Raw genomic sequence first — 21,740 nt, 5'->3', positions numbered from 1 at the left:
ATTTGTTTTATGTATTTTTACTTTATATTTTCTATTAATCATTTTTACATGAATAGTTTTGGGTTGTGGAACGAATCATCTGAGTTTCCATTATTTCTTATGTGGAAATTCACTTTGATATATGAGTGCTTTGGACTGCGAGCACGTTTCTGGAACGAATTATGCTCGCAAACCGAGGTTCCACTGTATTTCTTTTTTTCAGTTGTTTATTTTGAAACTCTTTGTTTGGGTTTATTGTTAAGTATTTCACTGTTCTAATTGATATCCTGTATGTAGAAACTGATGTCAGATAGCGTTGAAGGTATTGTGCTCAATTTTAACTAACATCATGAAGAAACTGCGAGATGATGACAGAGTGGTCCCATGTATCGTTCCTTTAAACGTGAGCGTGATTGTGTGAGTTTAAGTGATGTGACATGGGATGTATGCAGAGCACCAACAAGCAGTTTATATTTGTTGTGTGTAACCAGCATCTTTACACAAGAAAGCTGCAGTGTTATACAGTATCATACGAGGGGGGGGTCCCAAAAAAACGAGACTTTTTCAAAAGCAATCATTTTATTTAAAATATTTCAAAAAATTTACTAGTCTCCTTCAAAGTACTCCCCATTGGAAGTGTCCAATCTCCTTTTCCACATTTTTGGAAGTCCTTAACTGGAATGCTATTTAGCACTGTCGTCGAAGCAGCGATCACGTCCTCCACACTGTTAAATCGGTACCCTTTCAAGTACCTTTTCATTCTGGCGAACAAGAAAAAGTCACAGGGGGCCAAGTCCAGTGAGTAAGGGGGTGGGGGCACAAGTGTCATGCCCTGACTGGTCAGAAACTGGCGAATTCGCAACGCTGTGTGTGCCTGGGTATTGTCATGGTGAAGGAGCCTTTCGCCCGACTGCCACAATTCCGGCCTTGTCCTCCGCACTCTCTTTCTCTCTCAGCCATCTTAAGACCCCCAGATAGTACTCTTGGTTGACCGTCTGACCCCTTGGAACAAATTCCTTGTTCACAATGCCTCTAATGTCAAAGAAACAAATCAGCATAGTTTTCATGTTCAGTCTCACCTGTCTGGCTTTTTTGGGCCTTGGTGAATCAGGATTCTTCCACTGGCTCGATGCTTGTTTCGTTTCAGTGTCATACCTGTAACTAGCAAATTCTTGTTACCTGTTATGACCCTGGACAAGAAGTCTGGGTCACTTTCAAGCTCCATTTTCAAATCTTTTCACACATGGAGTCGAGTGTTCCACTGGTCATCTCTTAGCAGAGGTGAGGGGACAGATTTGGCCGAAACACGCTTCATGCCCAGGTCTTCAGTCAAAATGTGCTGAACTTAGCATCATGTTACTCTTGTAGCTTTTGACAACTCGTCAGTTATATAATGACGGTCTTCATTTATTTTTCCACGGATTTTTGCAATGTTTTCGTCATTCTGGCTGCTTGAAGGGCGTCCAGAACGGGGTTGATCCTCGCTGCTTAAATGTCCATTTTTGAAGCGTGAAAACATTCGAAAACTCTCGCCCGACTCAGAGCTTCTTCCTTGAAAGCCATCTGAAGCATTCGGAACGATTCCGTTGGTGTTTTTGCCAAGTAGAAAACAAAATTTCAAACAAGTTCTTTGTTCTGTGAAATTCAACATCACAATTTCGACAGGGTCGCTGGAACAGCTTCTAAAAACAATGACTGTGTGACACGTGAGATCGTTACACAGAGGCATCCGCCTGGCTACTGACTGGCGAGGGATGAGAGAACAAGCACTGACCTTGATTCGACCCCCTCCACTCGCCGTCCAGCCACACGGAGGCCAGTCTCATTTCTTTTGGGTCCCCCCTCGTACATATGGAAATATATATTTTTCCTTATATACACCTATAATGGTTACTTTAATGCTACAACAGTTTGACACTGACTGTTGTAATGTACAGTTGTGAAGTACAGACCAATGTCCGAAAGAAATCACAACTGTGATGCATCATAAATAACCACTTTAAATCATTTATTTATACAGTGGAACCTCGGTTTGCGAAACGTGCTCGTAGTCCAAAGCACTCGTATATCAAAGTGAATTTCCCCATAAGAAATAATGGAAACTCAGATGATTTGTTCCACAACCCAAAACTATTCATATAAAAATGATTAATACAAAATATAAAGTAAAAATACATAAAACAAATTAACCTGCACTTTACCTTTGAAAAGAATCATGGCTGGTGTGAGTGAGTTTCTAAACTCTTGTGGGATTGCACCCAATGGGACGACACGCAGAAGAGCGTCCCAAAGCAATCGCAGTCTCCCAGCGCTGAAGCAGTTCTCCGTAAAAGCGAATCCGAAAAGATCGCGGACATGCTATAAGCGCCTGCCGTCAATGGGTGATATAAGGAACAAGGAACATTATAAATGCGCAGGGCCATGCCTGACTGCTGTGTCTGTGTATAAATAATCGCGCTGTTGCTGTTTCAAGCTGAGTAAAGCTTGTGTTGCTAAAGTACTTAGACTCAGCTTCGTGTTTTAGGGTGCAAGACGGGGACTTGCACGTCACAGCACACACACACACACGCGCGAGCACACCTACACATACACACACACACGCGCGCACACAGTCACAATGCTAATGCTGTAGTAAACACGAAACGCTCGTACGGATCGTCACTATATGAGTGAGGCACGCCGACTCAGACGGAGAATAGGAGACGATTGCCCACAATTCCGCAGTGAGAGAGAGAGAACCATCAGCTCAGTTGTGATCACATGACGCTCAGCAGACAAACTACTCGTACTGCAAGACCTCGCTCGTTTATCAAGTGAAAATTTATTAAAAATTTTTGCTCGTCTTGCAAAACACTCGTAAACCAAGTTACTTGCAAACCGAGGTTCCACTGTACTTGTATTCATTTTCTTCATTGTAATTTTGTTCTCGCTGTATCCCCCGAGTCACAAAAGCAGTTCAGCAGTCCTTAATGTGGAGTTTGGTCAGTGATGTTTATATACAGTGCCTATAACAAGTATTCACCCACTTAAACGTTATCCCCTTTTTTTGTTATACAACATTGTGACGGTCCGGTTTGGCTCCATACTCCCTGCTGCGTTTGGGCGCCTCTTCAACCCAAAACCATTGATGGTCATAGACTGAGATGAGCTGGGCAAATGAGGACACACACTTACAGCAAAGGGTGGGTGTAAAGAGTGTCAGCGCTTTTAGTAAAAGAAATTCAAAAGAAAGTGAAAATAGTGCAGTGATTCAAAGTTTTCAATAAGTAAGTAAATCCATAAAATTAAAGGATTGTGAAGGGTTTTTTTTTTTTGTTCTTTATTTCGCCTTATACAATTTCTTGTATTAGGAATTTGTTAGTTTTCGCATACCCCTTGGGGTCTGAGCTCAGGGTCAGCCATTGTACAGCGCCCCTGGAGCAATTACAGGTTACGGGTCTTGCTCAAGGGCCCAGCAGAGTAGGATCTCTTTTTGCAGTGACGGGGATTCAAACCGGCAACCTTCTGGATACCAGCACAGATCCTTAGCCTCAGAGCCACCTCTCCGCCCCCTCCATTCAATAAATAACCATAAAATCGAGGTTAAAAAGTCTAAATCCTGAGACAGCGCTTTAAAATTTCTCAAGCCCCAATGCTTCCTTTTAAACCTGACATCTCCTCCGCTTACCCCACTCAGTCATCCGTCATTACCTGGCACTGGTCCCCGTTGCCAGCCTGTCAACATCCCTGGGTCGCTACGCCAAGCCGGTCCCTCGACGTCCACAGGAGACCCCGCATATCTGGCCACTCCTTCTCCCTTGCGTTGTTCTGTAGGAGCACCCATCTTCAGCCCCAGGCTCCTTGACCTCCGACCACCATTCTTCTAGCACAGACGCTGTCTCAACCCTGCCTCTCGTTTGTTCTTTCTCACATTTTACCCTCTGTCTTTCCTTTTCTTCCTTTGTTGTTTCTCTTTTTCCCCCTGTCATGTGGTCTCCTTTATACTCCCCGATCGGGTCCTTCTGCATTTGTGTACGAATCAAAAAGCAACGACCATCTCAGCATCCTTCCATCAAGCAGATGTTTACAGTAGAGTGACTAGACAACTGGAGCTCTTGAGTAAAAGACATATGGCAGTCTACTTGGGCTCTGAGCACATGAGGAAAAAGATTCTTGGCCTGATGAGACAAAACTGAACTCTTTGGGTAGAACTCCAAGCACTATGTCTGGAGAAGACCAGGCCCTGCTCATCCCCTACTTATTCCAATCCCTACAGTTAAACATGATGGTGGCAGCACCATACTGTGGGGGTGCTTCTCAGCGGAGGGACAGGGAGACTGGTCAGAATTCAAGGAAGGATGAATGCAGCCAAATACAAAGCTGTCCTTGAAGGAAACCCCCTTGAGTGTGCCAATGACCTCAGTCAGGGCATGACAATGACCTGATGTATACACCCAAGATGGTGCTGAAGTGACTTCCGGACACGTTTTTGAGTGGTCCAGCCAAAACCTGGGCGTAAACCTCACAGAACATCTGTGGAGGGACCTGAAGATGGCAGTTCACAGAACGCTGCCAATCCGATCGAATGGAACTTGAGAAGATCTGCCAGGAACCGTGAGGTAAACTGCCCAAATCCAGGTGTGCCCAGCTGAAGAAGACTCAAAGCTGCCATTGATGCCAAAGGAGCATCTGTAAAGGATGGAATGAAGGGTCTAAATAGTTAAATGAATGAGAGATTTTGGTTGTTAATTTTTAATAAATTTGTACATCTTTCTATAAGCGTGTTTTTTTTTGAAGTTTTGGGTTATTGAGGGGAGATTGATAAGCAAAAACTGCAAGTGTATCTATTTAAAATGAATTCTTCAACACAGTAAAGTTTGCAGACAGTGAAGGGGTCTGAATAATTTCCAGATCCACTGTATTATCCATGAAGTATTAACCTTTATGATCTAAGCATGTTCAGGCCCGGCCAGTACTTGTGTGGGGGACCAGCAGAGTAAACACTGAGTTGCTGCTGGAAGACAGTTTGGTGAGGCCAGCAGGGGGTGTTTACGCCGGGGTCTGTGTCTGGACCCCAATGCCCCAGTGCAGCGATGGGGACACTGGACTGCAAAAATGGTGCCGTCCTTCAGATGAGACACGTAAAGCCGAGATCCTGACTCTCTATGGTCATAAAAGATTGCTGGGCTTCCTTCGTAAAGAGTAGGGTGTATCCCGATGTCCAGGCTAAATCATGGCCTGGTCATTCTGAGTCCCTAAACATCTTCTTGGCTGTCTTTCTGACCACTTCATGTTCACCTAATAGCTAATGTGTGGTGAGTGTACTGACTCAAAATGGCTGCCGTCACATCCTCCAGGTGGAGGCTGCACATTGGAGGTGGTTGGAGTGGCTCCCCACTCCCTGCGTAAAGTGTCTTGTGATATGAATGCAATGTTGTCTCCTTCATCTGACAGATTATGCATCACCAGGGAGTCAATATACACATTTTCTTGTAGCCAGTCCTTTATTCTCTCATGAAGAATCGGAATGCAGTCTAAAGTGACATAGATTGTTTGCGGTATTTGACAGACATTTAGTTAAACCCAGTCATGTGTTACAAGTGGCAAACTGTCTACTGGTGGCCATCGTGTCAATTTCATGTGTAAAACCGGTCAGGTCATTTTTCACTATTAATGATGTTAAAAAAAAAAAAAAAAAAAAAAAAAAAGAACAAGCAGGTTTAAGAAAAGATGACAGCAGGTTTCCTTACAGCATAAGGGAAGGTCATTGTCATTAAGTACATTAAAGGAGTGCGACTTTTATTTCTTGTATTACTTACCACATGTACTTTGTAATGGAGGCTGAGAAAAGTTTTTAATTTCATGTTTTCATGCAGAATGGAGAGAAAAGAGGTTGTGTTATAATAGAAACCAATAGTGATCAATGCTGTACAACACGAAAAGAAGTGAAAAATGTCTGTGGAGAAAAATAAAGAGCAAAACAAGTCTCCCGTTAACTTGCATCACCTAATCCACATGTCAGTCATCCAGTCCGATGCACAAAACGCAAGCATTGATGCTAAAATACTGAAGACAGGACTCTTGACCAATGACTGAAGGCGAGAGGCAGGTCTTCAGTTCATCCGGTCAGTCCCATGAAGCTTTAGCTTCTTGTTTCTGCCGTTCGCTGTGTGATAAAAATTAGGCAGCAGACAGAAAAAAGTTTGGGGTTGGCCACCCCGTCTACTGAAAAATCAGCAAAAGAAATGAAACCCACCTTTACGTAAGCGGAGTTCACAACTGAACTAACTAACATGTTGCGTCTGCTATATAAATATGGTGGGTAGGAAGAAGAGGTGGAGTCAGGGCGGCCGGAACAGGAACTGAGGTGGTAGGAAGGTGGATTCTGGGTACCGGGAATGATGTCAACAGTGGAGGGACCATTGAGAGGCAGGGTCTTCGGCTGAACTGCAGAGGAACAAGAGGAGAGGGGATCAGGTGAGAGCGCCAACCCCTGGTCTGGCTGACGAATAACACAATTTGAGCCTGTAAAGCGTCCCCCATGTGCACACGTGTATGTCAGAAGTGGATATTTAACAATAAAGGCGCATCTTCAAAGTCCTGTGCCTACTGACGTGACAATCGACTAACGCAGGATTCTTCTTTCTCTTTCCTCCATGGATAGTGTTTAACTGTTTGCCTTCGTGCAGCAGTGGTCTCTCTTAACTTCTATTGTGAATTTCCCCTTGGGATTAATAAAGTTTATCTATCTATCTATCTATCTATCTATCTATCTATCTATCTATCTATCTATCTATCTATCTATCTATCTATCTATCTATCTATCTATCTATCTATCTATCTATCATATAGTGCCTTTCACATCTATCTATCTATCTATCTATCTATCTATCTATCTATCTATCTATCACATCATTCACTTTTTTTCTCTCCATTTTGCATGAAAACGTGCGATAACAATTTCTTCTTGGCCATCAGTTTAAACTATATGGGGTAATGTAAAAAACAACTTATCATTTTTCGGTGGAGTGTTCCTTTAAGGGATTTCAGTATTGTGTATAAGATTTAAAGATTAAGGTAAATGTGATTTTATGTATTGGTCTTTATTGTTTCTTACATTTTAATTTCTGTTATTCGCTCTCTTTCAGTGTTGGTTTGGTGAAGTACTATCTCTATAAAGTTGAGTGAAAAAGATAAATGACAAATAAAATTCTCTGAGCAACTCTGAGTTTCCTCTTTTCCGTTTCAGAAGTTGGTGGTGACCGGGGGGCCTTGATGGACTTGCGAGGTCACCACAGGGCTTTGCTAGCCCTAGTGCTAAACGTGGCTGCTCTGGCGCTGTCCTCTATTGCACTCATTTCATCATACTGGTGCCAGGGAAAGCAGAAAGTGCCAAAGCCCCTTTGTACCTTGACAAAGACCACCAATTGTATTCCTGTCCCAGGCATCTCCAACTCTGCTGCCATCCAGTACTCCTGGGAGACGGGCGATGACCGTTTTGTCTTCCCCTACTTCCACACAGGCTTGTGGCACTCGTGCGAAGAAAATATCTACGGCAACGGTAAGCAGGCCAGCGCATTCGGGGAGGCCTTATGAGGTTGCCGTATGGAAGTGGAAAGGAGAGACGATTGCTTTGTCTTGGACTGCAGACCATATATAATGGTGCCGTCTTAACGCATGAGCACGCTGGGTAGTTGCCTGGGGGCCTCATGCTAATCTATGTATGGTGTGACTTGCTGAGGGGTTGTGTAGGTAGGGACTCCAGTGCACTGCTTTGCCCGGGGGCCTGTAATGCTGTTAAGACAGCCCTGTATATGAAGAACATTCAGAAGTGTAGATTTCCTGATGTTTAATTTCTTTTTTGGTATAAATGCTAGGACGGTCTTTTGGTGCCACATTCTACCTCACTATTTTATTGAACTAAAGCCCTTCTCTTGTAATGCAGTGCAGATTAAAGCTACTTGACCAACTAACTAAATCTGTTCTTCATTTTCAGTTATATGCGGTGAAGAAATGTTTGTCTACTATATTTATAAAAGATCATTCTTGAGCTACTGACCCCGTTCTTTCCGGTTTGCTTTAAGTTTGCCAATCGCATTTTCCCCCATCTCTGTGCTCAGCATGTTGGATTAAATCGACCCTGAGATTATCCCTTATTTAGACTGCTTCTAGACAGATGGTGATTAAAGGGGGCCAGAATCAAAAAATTAGGGATTAATGATTAGTATATAAGAGCTTATTTCCAATTAAGGTTATGCCTAAAAAAAAAAAAGAGATTGTGCATTAGTAGGACCGGCCTATAAAATGAAAACAGAAAGGGGAAAACGTTTTTTTCTTTTTTTTCTTCTGCAAGTAACCTGAATTGTGATATTAAAAAATGAAGGTCGCATCTGTGCACTGCACTCCTGTCAAACAGCGAAACCAAACCTCATAATAATAATACATTAGGTCGCTAATCCTCCCTCAAGACACATACAGAGATGGTCAGCACTAGAGGCCGGCCTCAGATGTTTCGCTCATATTCAGCAAATGAACGTTATAAACATCTGCATTCAAGCTCAGTTGTTCTCCCAGTTTCTAGCAAATATTTCTCATGTAGCTAAGCAATTAAGTCACTTATTAAAACATATCCTTATACTGCAGTGTCTTCAGGCTCAGAGCAAATATGACACGATTTAAATAAAACATTCCATTCTGTGCACTGTAAACTTGGCAGTATACACCGTTGCTTGTGTTTATTGGTATCAATGAGTTGCTGAAGTTCTTCTGGTCTCTCATGGGCTGTGAAATCCTTCCACAATAAAGAGTGAAAAGGGCAGCCTGGCCCCAAACTCAACCGGCAGGCTGCTAGGCCTTCCAGGCTGTGAAGTAATAAAGGTCTCAAATATTCACGAAAACAGTGAAACCTCTGATCCCACACAAAGCAGGGCGAGTTCCTTTATTTTGAAAGGTTTGTTAAGGAGATTACACGAGATAACAAAAAATTAATGGCAAGGCAAAAAGGAACAGGAATTAGGTTTTACCTAGAAAGTCAGAGAAATCCGATACAAAATCCTGAGCCAAGGGTCAAAACCAGGATATCCAAATGAGTACAAGAATCAAACCAAGCATCAAATAAAATCCATAAACACCACTTTTACACTCTTAAGACTACATCTACACTACTACATTGTCATTGAAAACGTTTTTAAACCAAAACGACTCCATCTACTTTACACTGGTGTTTTAATATCAAGTGGCTGCCATAATGTTTGAGACAAAGACACATTTTTCTTGATTTACCCCACAGTCTGCTCCACTGTTTAAAATTACTAATCCAACAATTCAGACTTTGTGATTACATTGCAGACTTTCATTTAAGGGGATTTGAAAACTTTTAGGTCACACCATGTAGAAATGATGGCACTTTTTCTATATGGTCCCCCATCTTTTGAGCACCATAATGTTTGAACAATTGTCGTCCCAGGTGTCTGTGATTGCTCAGGTGGGTTTCATGGCTTCATAAGATACCTCGGCTTACTTCTACCCTTTAGAGTTTATAGTGGCCACTGTTCAACAAGATGATGAGAGAGCAGTGCCAATGAAAGTCAAAGAAGCCATTATGAGCCTGAAAAACAAGAATAAAATCATAAGAAACATCAATAAAATCTTACAGTGACCTAAATCAACTCTCTGGAATATCATTAAGAAGAAAAAACTCACTGGTGTACTCAGTAGTCACAAAGGGACTGGTAGGCCAAGGAAGACACCCCCACTGCTGACAACAGAAGGTGGGTTTCATTGCATCATAACATATCTCAGCTCGCTTCTACACTTCAGAGTTTGTAGTCACCATTGTTCAACAAGAGGATGATAGAGCTGTGCCAATGAAAGTCAAACAAAAACCATTATGAGGCTGAAAACCAAGAATTAAACCATTCAAGACATTGGTAAGAGCTTAGGAGTACCTAAATGAACTCGCTGGAATATCATTAAGAAGAAAAAAACACACTGGTGGACTCAGTAATCACAAAGGGACTGGTAGGCCAAGGAAGACCCCCACTACTGACGACAGAAGAATCCTCACGATGGTAAAGAAAAAGCCCCAGACGCCTGTCTGACAGATCAGACACAGTCTTCAGGACGCAGATGTGTGTGTCAGAGACGACTAGCAGCATAAGACCTCATGAACAGAAATACAGAGGCTACGCTGCAAGATGCAAACCACTAGTTAGCCACAAAAACAGGATGGACAGATCACAGTTTGTGAAAAAGGATTTAAAAGATCCCGCAGAATTCTGTAAAAAAAAAAAAAAAAAAAATGTCTTGTGGACGAATCAAAAATGAACCTGCATGAGTGATGGTGAGAGCAAAGTGTGGCGATGAAACAGAACTGCTCAAGATCCAAAGCAGACCACCTCATCTGTTAAACTTGGTGGTGATGGTGTTATGGCTTGAGCATGTATGGCTGCCACAGGTCCTGGCACACTTCTCTTCACTAATGATGGAACTGCTGATGGCAGCTGAACAATGAATTCTGAGGTGTGTAGAAACATCTGATCTGCTCAAGTTCTGACAAATTCCTCCAAATTCACTGGATTGCCTTCATCCTACAACAAGGTAATGATCCAAACATACTGCTAAGGCAACAGAGCAGTTTTTCACAGCTAAAAAATGGTCAAGCCAGTCACCCGATTTAAATCCAATTGAGCAGGCCTTCCATATGCTGAAGAGAAAACTTAAGAGGACAAACATGCAGGAGTTGAAGATGGCTGCATTAGAGGCTTGGCAGAGCATCACCAGAGAAGACCCTCAGCACCTGGTGATGTCTATGAATCGCAGACTTCAAACAGCCATTGCATGTGAGGGAAATGCAACAAAGTCCTAAATAAGACCTGCCATTGCGATGTCCCAAACATTATGGTGTCCTGAAATGAAGGGACCATGTCAAAAAAGTGTTGTCATTTCCACATAGTGTCACTGAAATGTAGGTAAATACTCTTAAAAGTACGTAATGTGCACTTTAATCACATCTGAATTGCTTGATTTGTAATTTTAAACTGTGGAGCAGAGGGGTAATACAAAGTGTCTTTTAGGGCACTGTATCTCCCTCCACACTAAAACCACTGATATGACGTAGACGTTTGCTTACACCAGACGTGTGCCTTTGTGGACAAAAATCCTTAAAGGGAAAGTAACGCTGCCAGAGCTGTAGTGACTGATAAATCATGTGACTTTTGTGCATGTATGTAGCCTTCAGTCTGTTCAAAATGGAATTTAGATACATGCAGTACTTGTAAGCAACACGAGAAACACTACGGAAAGCAAGTCGTCTGTGTCTGCCATGTTGGAATATGGTTTTCTTCAGTGAGGGGTCAAGGAATGAGATGTTATAATTTGCGGGATCAAATCAAGGAAGCACCACATAATAAGCTCAAACCAAATCAGAGTGTGATTAGAGTCTGGCTTTTTCATTAATATCCAGTTTTACCCATTCACACCATCACACTGAGTCTACATTTTCAGAAATTTACAATTCTGGAGAGCACTTCCAAAAGTCTTTGTTTAAGTGTGGATGGAAGGCAGAAACAGAGATGAATGTCTGATTATTTGAATGGAAACATAGTAGTGTGGATGGGGCCTAAATCTTCATAAGCTCCTGCAGAACAATTAGGCGGTCCCGCCTCCTTAGGATCTACATGCAGGAAGCAGGGCAGACCACAGACGGCACTACATAGAAACAAAATGACAACAAAATTTGTTCAATTACCAAAATATAAAGACAAAACCAAAAACAAATATAATAATATAAAAAATGATAATAAATATAAATAGCAACACAAAGAATTAAAGAATAAGAAATAAACTTGAGCCAGGGCAACAACTCAGTAACATTACGTATTTATGATTCCCAATGGTGAAAATGAAAAGTAGACAAATTCTGATGGTGTCATCACAATCTGCCTGCTACAGTTTTTTAAAAAGCAGAAGGTCTTTTATCCCACATGAGTACAGAAAAGACAGGTGACAGCACTGTATTGCCTTCACTTTCAGGCGCACTGGGTGCCAGTTCCATGAGCATTCTTCACATTTATATATTATTGTTTAAGCCCTGAGGTAGCTTTCCTTTACGCTCTGAGTTGTACAGATTGTAAAGGCTCAGAAAGTGAAGAACATTTGAATATATAGTGCCTTTCACTGTAAGCACTATGTTAATGATTTTATAATCGGCGCTTGAGTAATCTGCATACCTGACAGTAATGACCTTATAAATCTAGAATCATTTGTATTAAACCAACTTTTGATATTAAAATAACTATCAGTCACCAGATCTATAAATTATCCCGTTTGAAAAGAAAACTGTAAAAAAAAAAAAAATGTGTATTATTAAATAGGAAAGGCTTTGCAAGCTATAAATGTTGTTTTTAGATTTTAGGAAAATAGCGAAGTGCTGACGCTGTTCCTGTTGGCTTGTGTTTTGTCTCCAGATGAAAAGTGCAGGAGCTTCATTGACCTTACCCCTCACACGGAGAAAGGTAAGAAAGACCACCCTGTTTGCTGCAGTGAATCACCCCAAGTATGGAAGACCAAACCAAAATTAAATTTAATAATTAAAAATACAAAATCTATATCACTAATTAAAAAATGCAACGTTCAAACTAAAACAGAACTTATCTATAACTGCATGATGCCCTGTTGTTGATTCTGTTATTTAAGTTGTTAATTTTGGTTTGTCACATGTTTTGTAATTCTGGTGTACTGCATACTATTGCACTCATTTAACATGGTGATTTCTATTAATATTTGTAAAGTTGTCTCTTATTATTTATTGTCCTGTTATATTCTTCTTTAATGCACAGTCTTGGAGCTCAGCAACTAAGCATTTCACTACATATTGTCCTGTGTGTATATTTGTATGTGATAAATAAAGTTTAATTTGTCAAAGAACTGAAGTCAAAGGTCAAAACAAATTCCAAAATATTAACTTCAAAATTTGAAACTCAATAAACAAGGTAAAGGATTTCAAAAACTAAAATTTGTAATATCAATAAAACTACTACAGTGGAACCTCGGTTCACGAACGTCTCGGTACACGTACAACTCGGTTTACGACCAAAAAGTTTGCCAAACTTTTGCCTCAGTTCACGACCACACACTCGGTATACGAACAAACCAGTTTCCCTTTCGGTTTGTGCACACCGATGATTTCCGCACGTGTTGCATTGTTCTCGGTCAGACGTGCGTGCTTTCGCTGTGAACTCCTTGTGCTCTATTTCATTTCCCTTCCGGTTTGTACGCGCCGATTACTGTATTTAAGTACGTATTCATCCTCTCCCTGTTCATTGTTCTCAGTCAGACATGCGTGCTTTACCTGTGAACTCTTTGTGCTCGACAGTATTTCGTGTGCTTTTGCAGTTAACCATGGCTTCTAAGCAAGTGAAGAGTGGTGAGAAGAAAGTGTTGCAATGTTACTTTTCTGTTTTTTTCAAATGTTCATTTTTTTCCCTGTGCTTAAAACTCATTTAAAAAAGAGTGTTTACAGCAATCGGGTTGTAATGCTATTAGCGTGAACTCCTGCAATGTTACTGTCTTGGTTGGCTTTTAAATAAAGTTCGGATTTGTTCAAATGTTCCTTTTTTTTCCCCCTGTGCTTAAAACTCATTTGTGTTTGTGTCAGTGTTATTCAATGTTTTTACATTAGTTTACTATTACACTGTGCATCCTATGGTGTAATTAACTGTATTTGTGCTTAAAAATCTTTAAAATAAATATATTTACATACAGTTCGTATGGTCTGGAACGGATTAATTGTATTCACATACAATCCTATGGGGGAAATTGCTTCAGTTCACGATCAAATCGGTTTACGACCAGATGTTTGGAACGAATTAAGGTCGTGAACTGAGGTTCCACTGTATTTGTAATATCCCAGAACTCCTCTACTCGAAACTCATTTCCCTGTCAATGGATCGCTAGTTTTAGCTAGGCAGGCAGTGTCGCGGTGGTTAAGGCTTTGGACTTCAAACCCTGAGGTTGTCTGTTTGAATGTGTGACCCTCAGCAAGTCACTTCACCCACCTGTGCTCCTATTGGAATAAAACAAAAAAGGAATGTAACTAATTGTATCTGAAACGGTGTAAATCACTTTGGATAAAAGTGTTGGCCAAATGAGCAAATGTAAATTTCCTAACCAATAAGAGAGAGCAAGTGAAACTGGGGAAACTCACATCTAGCTGTCGCAGAATGATCACGGCCCCTGCCCAGGGATGTGTGCTCTCCCCCCTGTTCTTTTCCCTCTGCACTAATGACTGCACCTCTAAGGACCCCTTCTGTCAAACGTCTCAAAGATGCGGATGACATAACCATCATTGGGCTCTTCAGGAACGGTGACGAGTCTGCATACAAACTGGAGGTTGAGCACCTGGCCCTTTGGTGTAGTCAGAACAATCTGGAGCTAAACACTCAAAACTGTGGAGCTGACAGTGGCTTTGAGGAGAGGTCCTACAATATTATCCCCCCTCTCCATACTTAACACTGTTGTCAAAGTTGTGAAAACATTCACATTTCTGGGTTCGATAATCTCCTAGGACTTGAAATGGGAGACCAATGTAGGAACCATTACAAAAAGGGCACAACAGCAAATGTACTTCCTGCGACATCTGAGAAAGTTCTACCTTCCACAGGAGTTTTACACAGCAATTGTGCGTCTGTTCTCAGCTCATCCTTAACAGTTTGGTTCGGATTAGTGACAAAACATGACAAAAACAGGCTACATTGAATAGTCAAGTCTTTCGAAAATATCATTGGTGCCAGTCTGCCCACCTTACAGGACCTGTATTATTCCAGAGTCATGAATCAGGCTAAGAAAATCATTACAGACCCCTCACATCCAGGCCACAACCTTTTTGAACTTCGTCCATTGGCCGGGTATTATAGACTAATATACGCCAAACCAAGCAGATATAAGAACAGTTTTTTCCCCATGGGCCATCCATCAAGCTCATGAATGGTTAATTCAGCTTAATCAGGCTGGGCTCCGCACCTACCAGGGTCTTGCAATACTGTATACATATTGTTAATACTTGTTTTTAGTTATATTTAGTTATAATAATATTATATTAAAAAAAATCCTGTGACAAGATGAGACTTTTTGGAAGATTTTTTCAAGTCCTATGAAATGAGACTTTGGCCGTGAGATTTTTTCAAGTCCCGCCCTCCTTTCAACCATATTCAACCACACACACAGTCCTCTCACCTCTCATTCGTGTGAATGCTTTTGACAGACATAGTTCCTGCTCTCTCAGCTCTTATAAATTTTAACGTTTTCCTCACTTTAAGTTCCCAATTAAAGAAGACATATTATGTCCAAATCTTATTGAAGAATTTCATCATGAAGGGTTATCAACAGAAAAAATGAGTACACGGGCAATCCTAGCACCGAGAAACAATGAAGTCAAACAAATTAATGCCAAAAATGTTGATCTGTTACTCGACAAATTGGTTAAATGCGTATCAATAGACTATGCTGAAACAGTTGGTGGTGACCGTGTGGAACATGAGAACATCAACTTACAATATCCTGAAGAATATCTGCAACCATTAACACCATCCAGTCGTCCTCCGGCCGAATTACTGTTGAAAGAAGGATGTATCCAAGAAAGGTAATGTAATACATCTTCAGGATATAACATTAGACACCAAAAGAGATCTTGATATGCCATTCATATGAAATCGTTTAAAGTTTCCCGTTAAAATAGCTTTTGCAAAGACAATTGACAAATCACAGGGACAAACCTTCAAAAAAGTCGTTTTATTTAACACAGAAATAGAAACTAAATTCTAAATTCACGGGCAGTTATACGTTGCATTGTCACAATGAAAGTCCAAACACAGAATCAAAATTCAATGCGATATTGACAAAAATTTAATTCAAAAAATTGTTTTTACAGAAGTTATACAGTAAAAGTGTAAGTTTAAAAAGTATTTGCGTGTTAATTTCAAAGTCAAACAGAATGAAATCTTATTACGCAATGAATAACTCTAACGAGACATAATTTACTTTCAAAATATTACGTTTTACTATTTTTTAATATGGTTAATTACTCGCTGTAATGTAAAATAGTTCTATTATGCATATGTAACGATTCCCATGAAAATAAAAATCTGTTTAAATTGTACATCTGCATCCCCCGTATGTGAGCGGCAGAACCGCAAAAAGGCTAGCATGTAGTGCAGGCCCAGAGGTTGGCGAGCGAAGCGAGCAGGGGGCAGACATGTATATATGTGTATATATATATATATATATATATATATACATTCTCTGTATTGTTTTTTATCTCAGGTGTGTGATTAACAGTTGTGTGTATGTCGATTGTGTTACTTATACTTGGAGAGTCACCAATACTGGAGTCAAGTTCATTGTATCTGTGCATACTTGGCCAATAAATGTGATTCTGGCTGTGATTTCGATTCAGTAACAAAGCCAATATCCCACTGTTCAAATAAATGAAAATGACAAATCTAAATGTCAAGAATCCGTAAAAATCCAATACTTTAAATTCACAGAATGTAAGACTTCTGCTGAAGAACACTGCTACTAGAATTAATGCCACTGCAATGAGCCAATGGCCACCAGTGGTTTAAATAGTAACTGCAGTCAAAATGATTTTGCTGCTACTTTGCAGTAAGGAGACTGTGGAAGATTGTGGGTTCGCTTCCCGGTTCCTCCCTGTGTGGATAGCGCTTTGAGTACTGAGAAAAGCGCTATATAAATGTAATGAATTATTGAATTATTATTGTAGCACCTGAGGGCTGTGACCTAATTAGAGGTCCCCCAGTGCTTGATGTGGGCCGGTACCCACCATTGTGGAGTATTGGCCAGAGCAGCTCTCTCACGTGTCTTTCCCAAGTCAGATAGTCTGAGATTTGCCATTTATAGTGCCCTGAATCCAGGACCCTTTAGAGTCCAAGGCCTTGAGCTTCAGTACTAGCTTCATTAGAACGATGGTGCGTTGAACCCTACCCCATGGTTATCTAGTAAAGGATTTTGTGCCTGATGTGGGCATATGAGTCTTTTTCTTTGTGATACATTTTTTATTATTAAAATCATACAGAAATCAACAGGCTAGAACAAGAAGAAATCAATACTTGAAATTAACCGAAATGGTGCACCTGTCCCAATACCTCATCCAGTCCCATCCCATCCTAAGTCCTGTGCTATACCATCATGGACAGCAGCAATGCTTATTAACAAATCCTCTACAGAGTGGCATCAAAAGTTTGTGTTCATAAAGATTTATGATTGGAAACTGAAGGATCCCAGTCATGCATTAAATCACGGGGCTGCTCTTTTGATTAGTGATGCAGACAGCTCCAAAAGAAGCAAATTATAAATGGTAGACAGTTTCTCAATGTAATCAAATTTGGGGTCTTCCATCTAGAAGCAAGCAGAAGTTTAGCAGCTATTGTGCTTGAGCATAAGAATTTATACTGGTGCACAAAGAAATGAAGCCTGAAAGGTCTAGGAGTATAAGAATATGTGGCAAGGAAATAAAAGAACTGATGGCATTGAAGAGAGAGGATTAGAGACCAGAAAACCACAACAGGAGGACAAAAACAATGCACGATAAATAAATGCCCCTAGGACATTGTATGTCTTTCCCTTTTATATCAGATAAAAATGTGGTTCTCCAGTGGCCTCTTTCCTGCTAAGACACTCTTGAGTACTTATACCCGCCCTTTAATCCAGGAGTGTGCCTAGACATCCAGCCTCCTGGCTTTCTAAAACTAACTTTGCTTACCATTCTAAAGACATGCGTGTTCATGTTTGTAACACTTATCCATGAACACCCACCTGTTTTCTTCCTTGTCCAAATTTCAAAGTTCTCTTATTACACACCTTTTTGGTCATTTTTAGTTCCAGACTTCATTTAGATAATCGAGGGCAGTCATATAGTCTGACGTAACCAGAAACACAGTCCAACAAGTCTGTGACTTCCCCTGACAAAATCAAAGAGGTTTGATTATGTTTGTCTCAAGTCGTAGGTTTGAGCTTTGTGTGTGCGAGAGCTGAGAACCAATGATTGCTCAGCCGGAAGTACAACACATATAATCTGGTCTGGCTCTACCATCTAGCTAAACTAGACAGTCGCTGGGGGCGGCACGTTTTATAAACAGTGCAGACTCTGAGGGACCTATGAATACTCTGAGTCAATTTATAATTTGAATTCAAATTTGGATTTTTATAATTACATTTATGACATTGTGTTATATTATTATTGCATACTAGTGATGTTTGGACCTAATATCTGACAACCTACACAAGCTAATTATAAGTAATCTTCCAAATCTCAGGAGGCACTGTGCTCCACTTCTTAGAGGCGCTCTTTACATGGAGCCTTTCTGTTTCTTTCTTTTCTTCAGGAGTAGGTTCATAGTTTTAGTTTTGTTTTCATGGTCACTGACTTGTCATTAACATGGGTGGGGTGAGGCTGTTGGGAGAGGTTCTACAATGTAGACAAGCAGTCCAGAAATTACAAGAACAACAACAAAACGCAAGGGGTAATGATAATAAAAATAACAGTCCTCAAACTGAGCTAGCATAGGACACACAGGCGAGGCGTAATAGAATTAGACGACCAAAACTGTAAAAGGACTGCAACTCTTAAATGCATAGCTGAATGCTGCTTTCATTCAAGCTCTAAGCATCTCCCAATTGGGCTTACATGAAAATATGCATTAAAACTTGGCAAATATTCTCTGTTGGGGAACATTCGCTTTTGGCACGCTAAGAAGTTCTGCATAGTTGTTCTCACGCTGGAAAAACTCTGAGGTTTTGCATTGATTTGACAGTTAAATTGGGTTATTTGTATACGTTCGTGAGGATTCAGTAAGTAACAATCATGGGTAAATGTTTGAAGGTTATTATAATACAAAATGTAAATGTTAATGGAGCTACCATGGTAAGATTATAACCAACTGTCACCATCACCGTAAGCTACATGTTAGGCTGGCAGTTTAAATAGTCAGTGACAGAGTGTAGTTAGAGATTAAGTTTTAACTTAATTATGATATTATTGTCTTAAATGTTGATTACAAAAATAAATAAATAAACCTTGCTAATACAGTCCTACAATTCCTACATGATATATGAAATGGCACCCTTCAAGTACATATATTTTTCTGAGACTTGTTTTTGTGATAAATAATTAGAGATAGATAGATAGATAGATAGATACTTTATTAATCCCAATGGGAAATTCACATTCTTCAGCAGCAGCATACTGATACAATAAATAATATTAAATTAAAGAATGATAATAATACAGGTGAAAAAAAAAAAAAAAAAAAAACAGACAATAACTTTGTATAATGTTAAATGTTAACGTTTACCCCCCCTGGTGGAATTAAAGAGTCGCATAGTTTGGGGGAGGAACGATCTCCTCAGTCTGTCAGTGGAGCAGGACAGTGACAGCAGTCTGTCGCTGAAGCTGCTCTTCTGTCTGGAGATGACATTATTTAGTGGATGCAGTGGATTCTCCATAATTGATAGGAGCCTGCTGAGCGCCCTTCGCTCTGCCACAGATGTTAAACTGTCCAGCTCCATGCCAACAATAGAGCCTGCCTTCCTCACCAGTTTGTCCAGGCGTGAGGCGTCTTTCCTCTTAATGCTGCCTCCCCAGCACACCACTGCGTAGAAGAGGGCGCTCGCCACAACTGTTTGATAGAACATCTGCAGCATCTTATTGCAGATGTTGAAGGAAGCCAGCCTTCTAAGGAAGTATAACCGGCTTTGTGCTTTCTTGCACAGCGCATCAGTATTGGCAGTCCAGTCTAATTTATCATCCAGCTGCACTCCCAGATATTTATAGGTCTGCACCATCTGCACACAGTCACCTTTGATGATCACTGGGTCTATGAGGGGTCTGGGCCTCCTAAAATCCACCACCAGCTCCTTGGTTTTGCTGGTGTTCAGGTGTAGGTGGTTTGAGTCGGACCATTTAACAAAGTCATTGATTAGGTCCCTATACTCCTCCTCCAGCCCATTCCTGATACAGCCCACGATAGCAGTGTCATCAGCGAACTTTTGCACATGGCAGGACTCCGAGTTGTATTGGAAGTCCGATGTATATAGGCTGAACAGGACCGGAGAAAGTACAGTCCCTTGTGGCGCTCCTGTGTTGCTGACCACAATGTCAGACGTGCAGTTCCCAAGACGCACATACTGAGGTCTGTCTTTAAGATAGTCCACGATCCATGCCACTAGGTATGAATCTAATCCCATCTCTGTCAGCTTGTCCCTAAGGAGCAGAGGTTGGATTGTGTTGAAGGCGCTAGAGAAGTCTAGAAACATAATTCTTACAGCACCACTGCCTCTGTCCAAATGGGAGAGGGATCGGTGTAGCATATAGATGATGGCATCTTCCGCTCCCACCTTCTCCTGATATGCAAACTGCAGAGGGTCAAGGGCGTGTTGAACCTGTGGCCTCAGGTGGTGAAGCAGCAGCCTCTCCATGGTCTTCATCACATGTGATGTCAGAGCAACAGGCCGAAAGTCATTCAGCTCACTAGGACGTGATACCTTTGGGACTGGGGTGATACAAGATGTTTTCCAAAGCCTCGGGACTCTCCCCTGTTCCAGGCTCAGGTTGAAGATGCGCTGTAGAGGACCCCCCAGCTCCGATGCACAGACCTTCAGCAGTCGTGGCGATACTCCATCTGGACCCGCTGCTTTGCTGGCACGAAGTCTCCTCAGCTCTCTGCTCACTTGCGCTGTTGTAATTATGGGTGGGGATGTTTTTCCTATGCTGGTATCAGCAGAAGGATGTGTGGAGGGTGCAGTACTCCGAGGTGAGAGTGAGAGTGGGTTAGGGTGGTCAAACCTGTTAAAAAAGTTGTTCATTTGGTTTGCTCTCTTCACGTCTCTCTCAATGGTGGTACCCCGCTTCGAGCTGCAGCCAGTGATGATCTTCATCCCATCCCACACTTCCTTCATGCTGTTATTCTGCAACTTCTGCTCCAGCTTTCTCCTGTACTGCTCCTTCGCCGCCCTGAGTTGGACTCGGAGTTCCTTCTGCACGCGCTTGAGCTCATGCTGATCACCGTCTTTAAAAGCCCTTTTCTTCTGATTCAAAAGGCCCTTGATGTCACTTGTAATCCATGGCTTGTTGTTAGCATAGCAGCGTACTGTTCTTACTGGAACTACAATGTCCATACAGAAGTTGATGTAGTCAGTAGTGCAGTCAACAACTTCCTCAATGTTCTCATTATGAGATCCCTGCAGGATATCCCAGTCTGTAGTTCCAAAAAGTTCTCTCAGAGTATTCTCAGCCTCCGGGGTCCACTTCCTGAATGATCGTGTGGTCCTTTCGAAGTTGAGAGCGCAGGCTCCAGCGACTCTTCAAGTAGAGTTTACATCAATCTTCGGCCATCAAGTGCCACATTTCCAGCAGACATTTCACACACCGCCTCCTGATGCTGAATTCAGAGCTTCTTGAGTTACAGTAGCTGCAACTCTTCCTTGTAGTCAAATCCATCACAACTTTGACAGCACACTTCACCAGCAATTCTCCAGTCATAAACACAGCACTCACCTGAGCCCACCCTCTCAACTTCGAGGTGTGTGAAAATTACAGTTTTTGTTATTTCAAGGCATACTTCTTGTTGCATACAGTGTCACTGAAATAAATAAATGAAGAATTATTTAAACAAATACATGAAAAGATTCAAGATATTTCATTAAACATATACCATATATACTCACAGGTAAGTTCTCCCACGGATTATTTGGGACTTGATTTTACA

General features: G+C 41.2%; 1 protein-coding gene across 1 annotated transcript in view; it reads left to right on the top strand.

The window, feature by feature from the left end:
- Positions 1-7,134: 7,134 nt before the first annotated feature.
- LOC114663062 (germ cell-specific gene 1-like protein) overlaps positions 7,135-21,740 on the top strand; it is a 29,694-nt gene continuing 15,088 nt past the window's right edge. The window contains exons 1-2 of the mRNA XM_028816830.2: positions 7,135-7,519; positions 12,426-12,473. Of these exons, the coding sequence (XP_028672663.2) occupies positions 7,234-7,519; positions 12,426-12,473 (334 nt within the window). The 5' untranslated portion in view covers positions 7,135-7,233. The remainder of the gene's footprint in view (positions 7,520-12,425; positions 12,474-21,740) is intronic.

This window comes from Erpetoichthys calabaricus, chromosome 12 (assembly GCF_900747795.2).
Source record: "Erpetoichthys calabaricus chromosome 12, fErpCal1.3, whole genome shotgun sequence".
Taxonomy (NCBI): Eukaryota; Metazoa; Chordata; class Cladistia; order Polypteriformes; family Polypteridae; genus Erpetoichthys; species Erpetoichthys calabaricus.
Note: the sequence above shows the minus strand (reverse complement) of the source record. Positions and strands in the feature narration are given on the sequence as shown.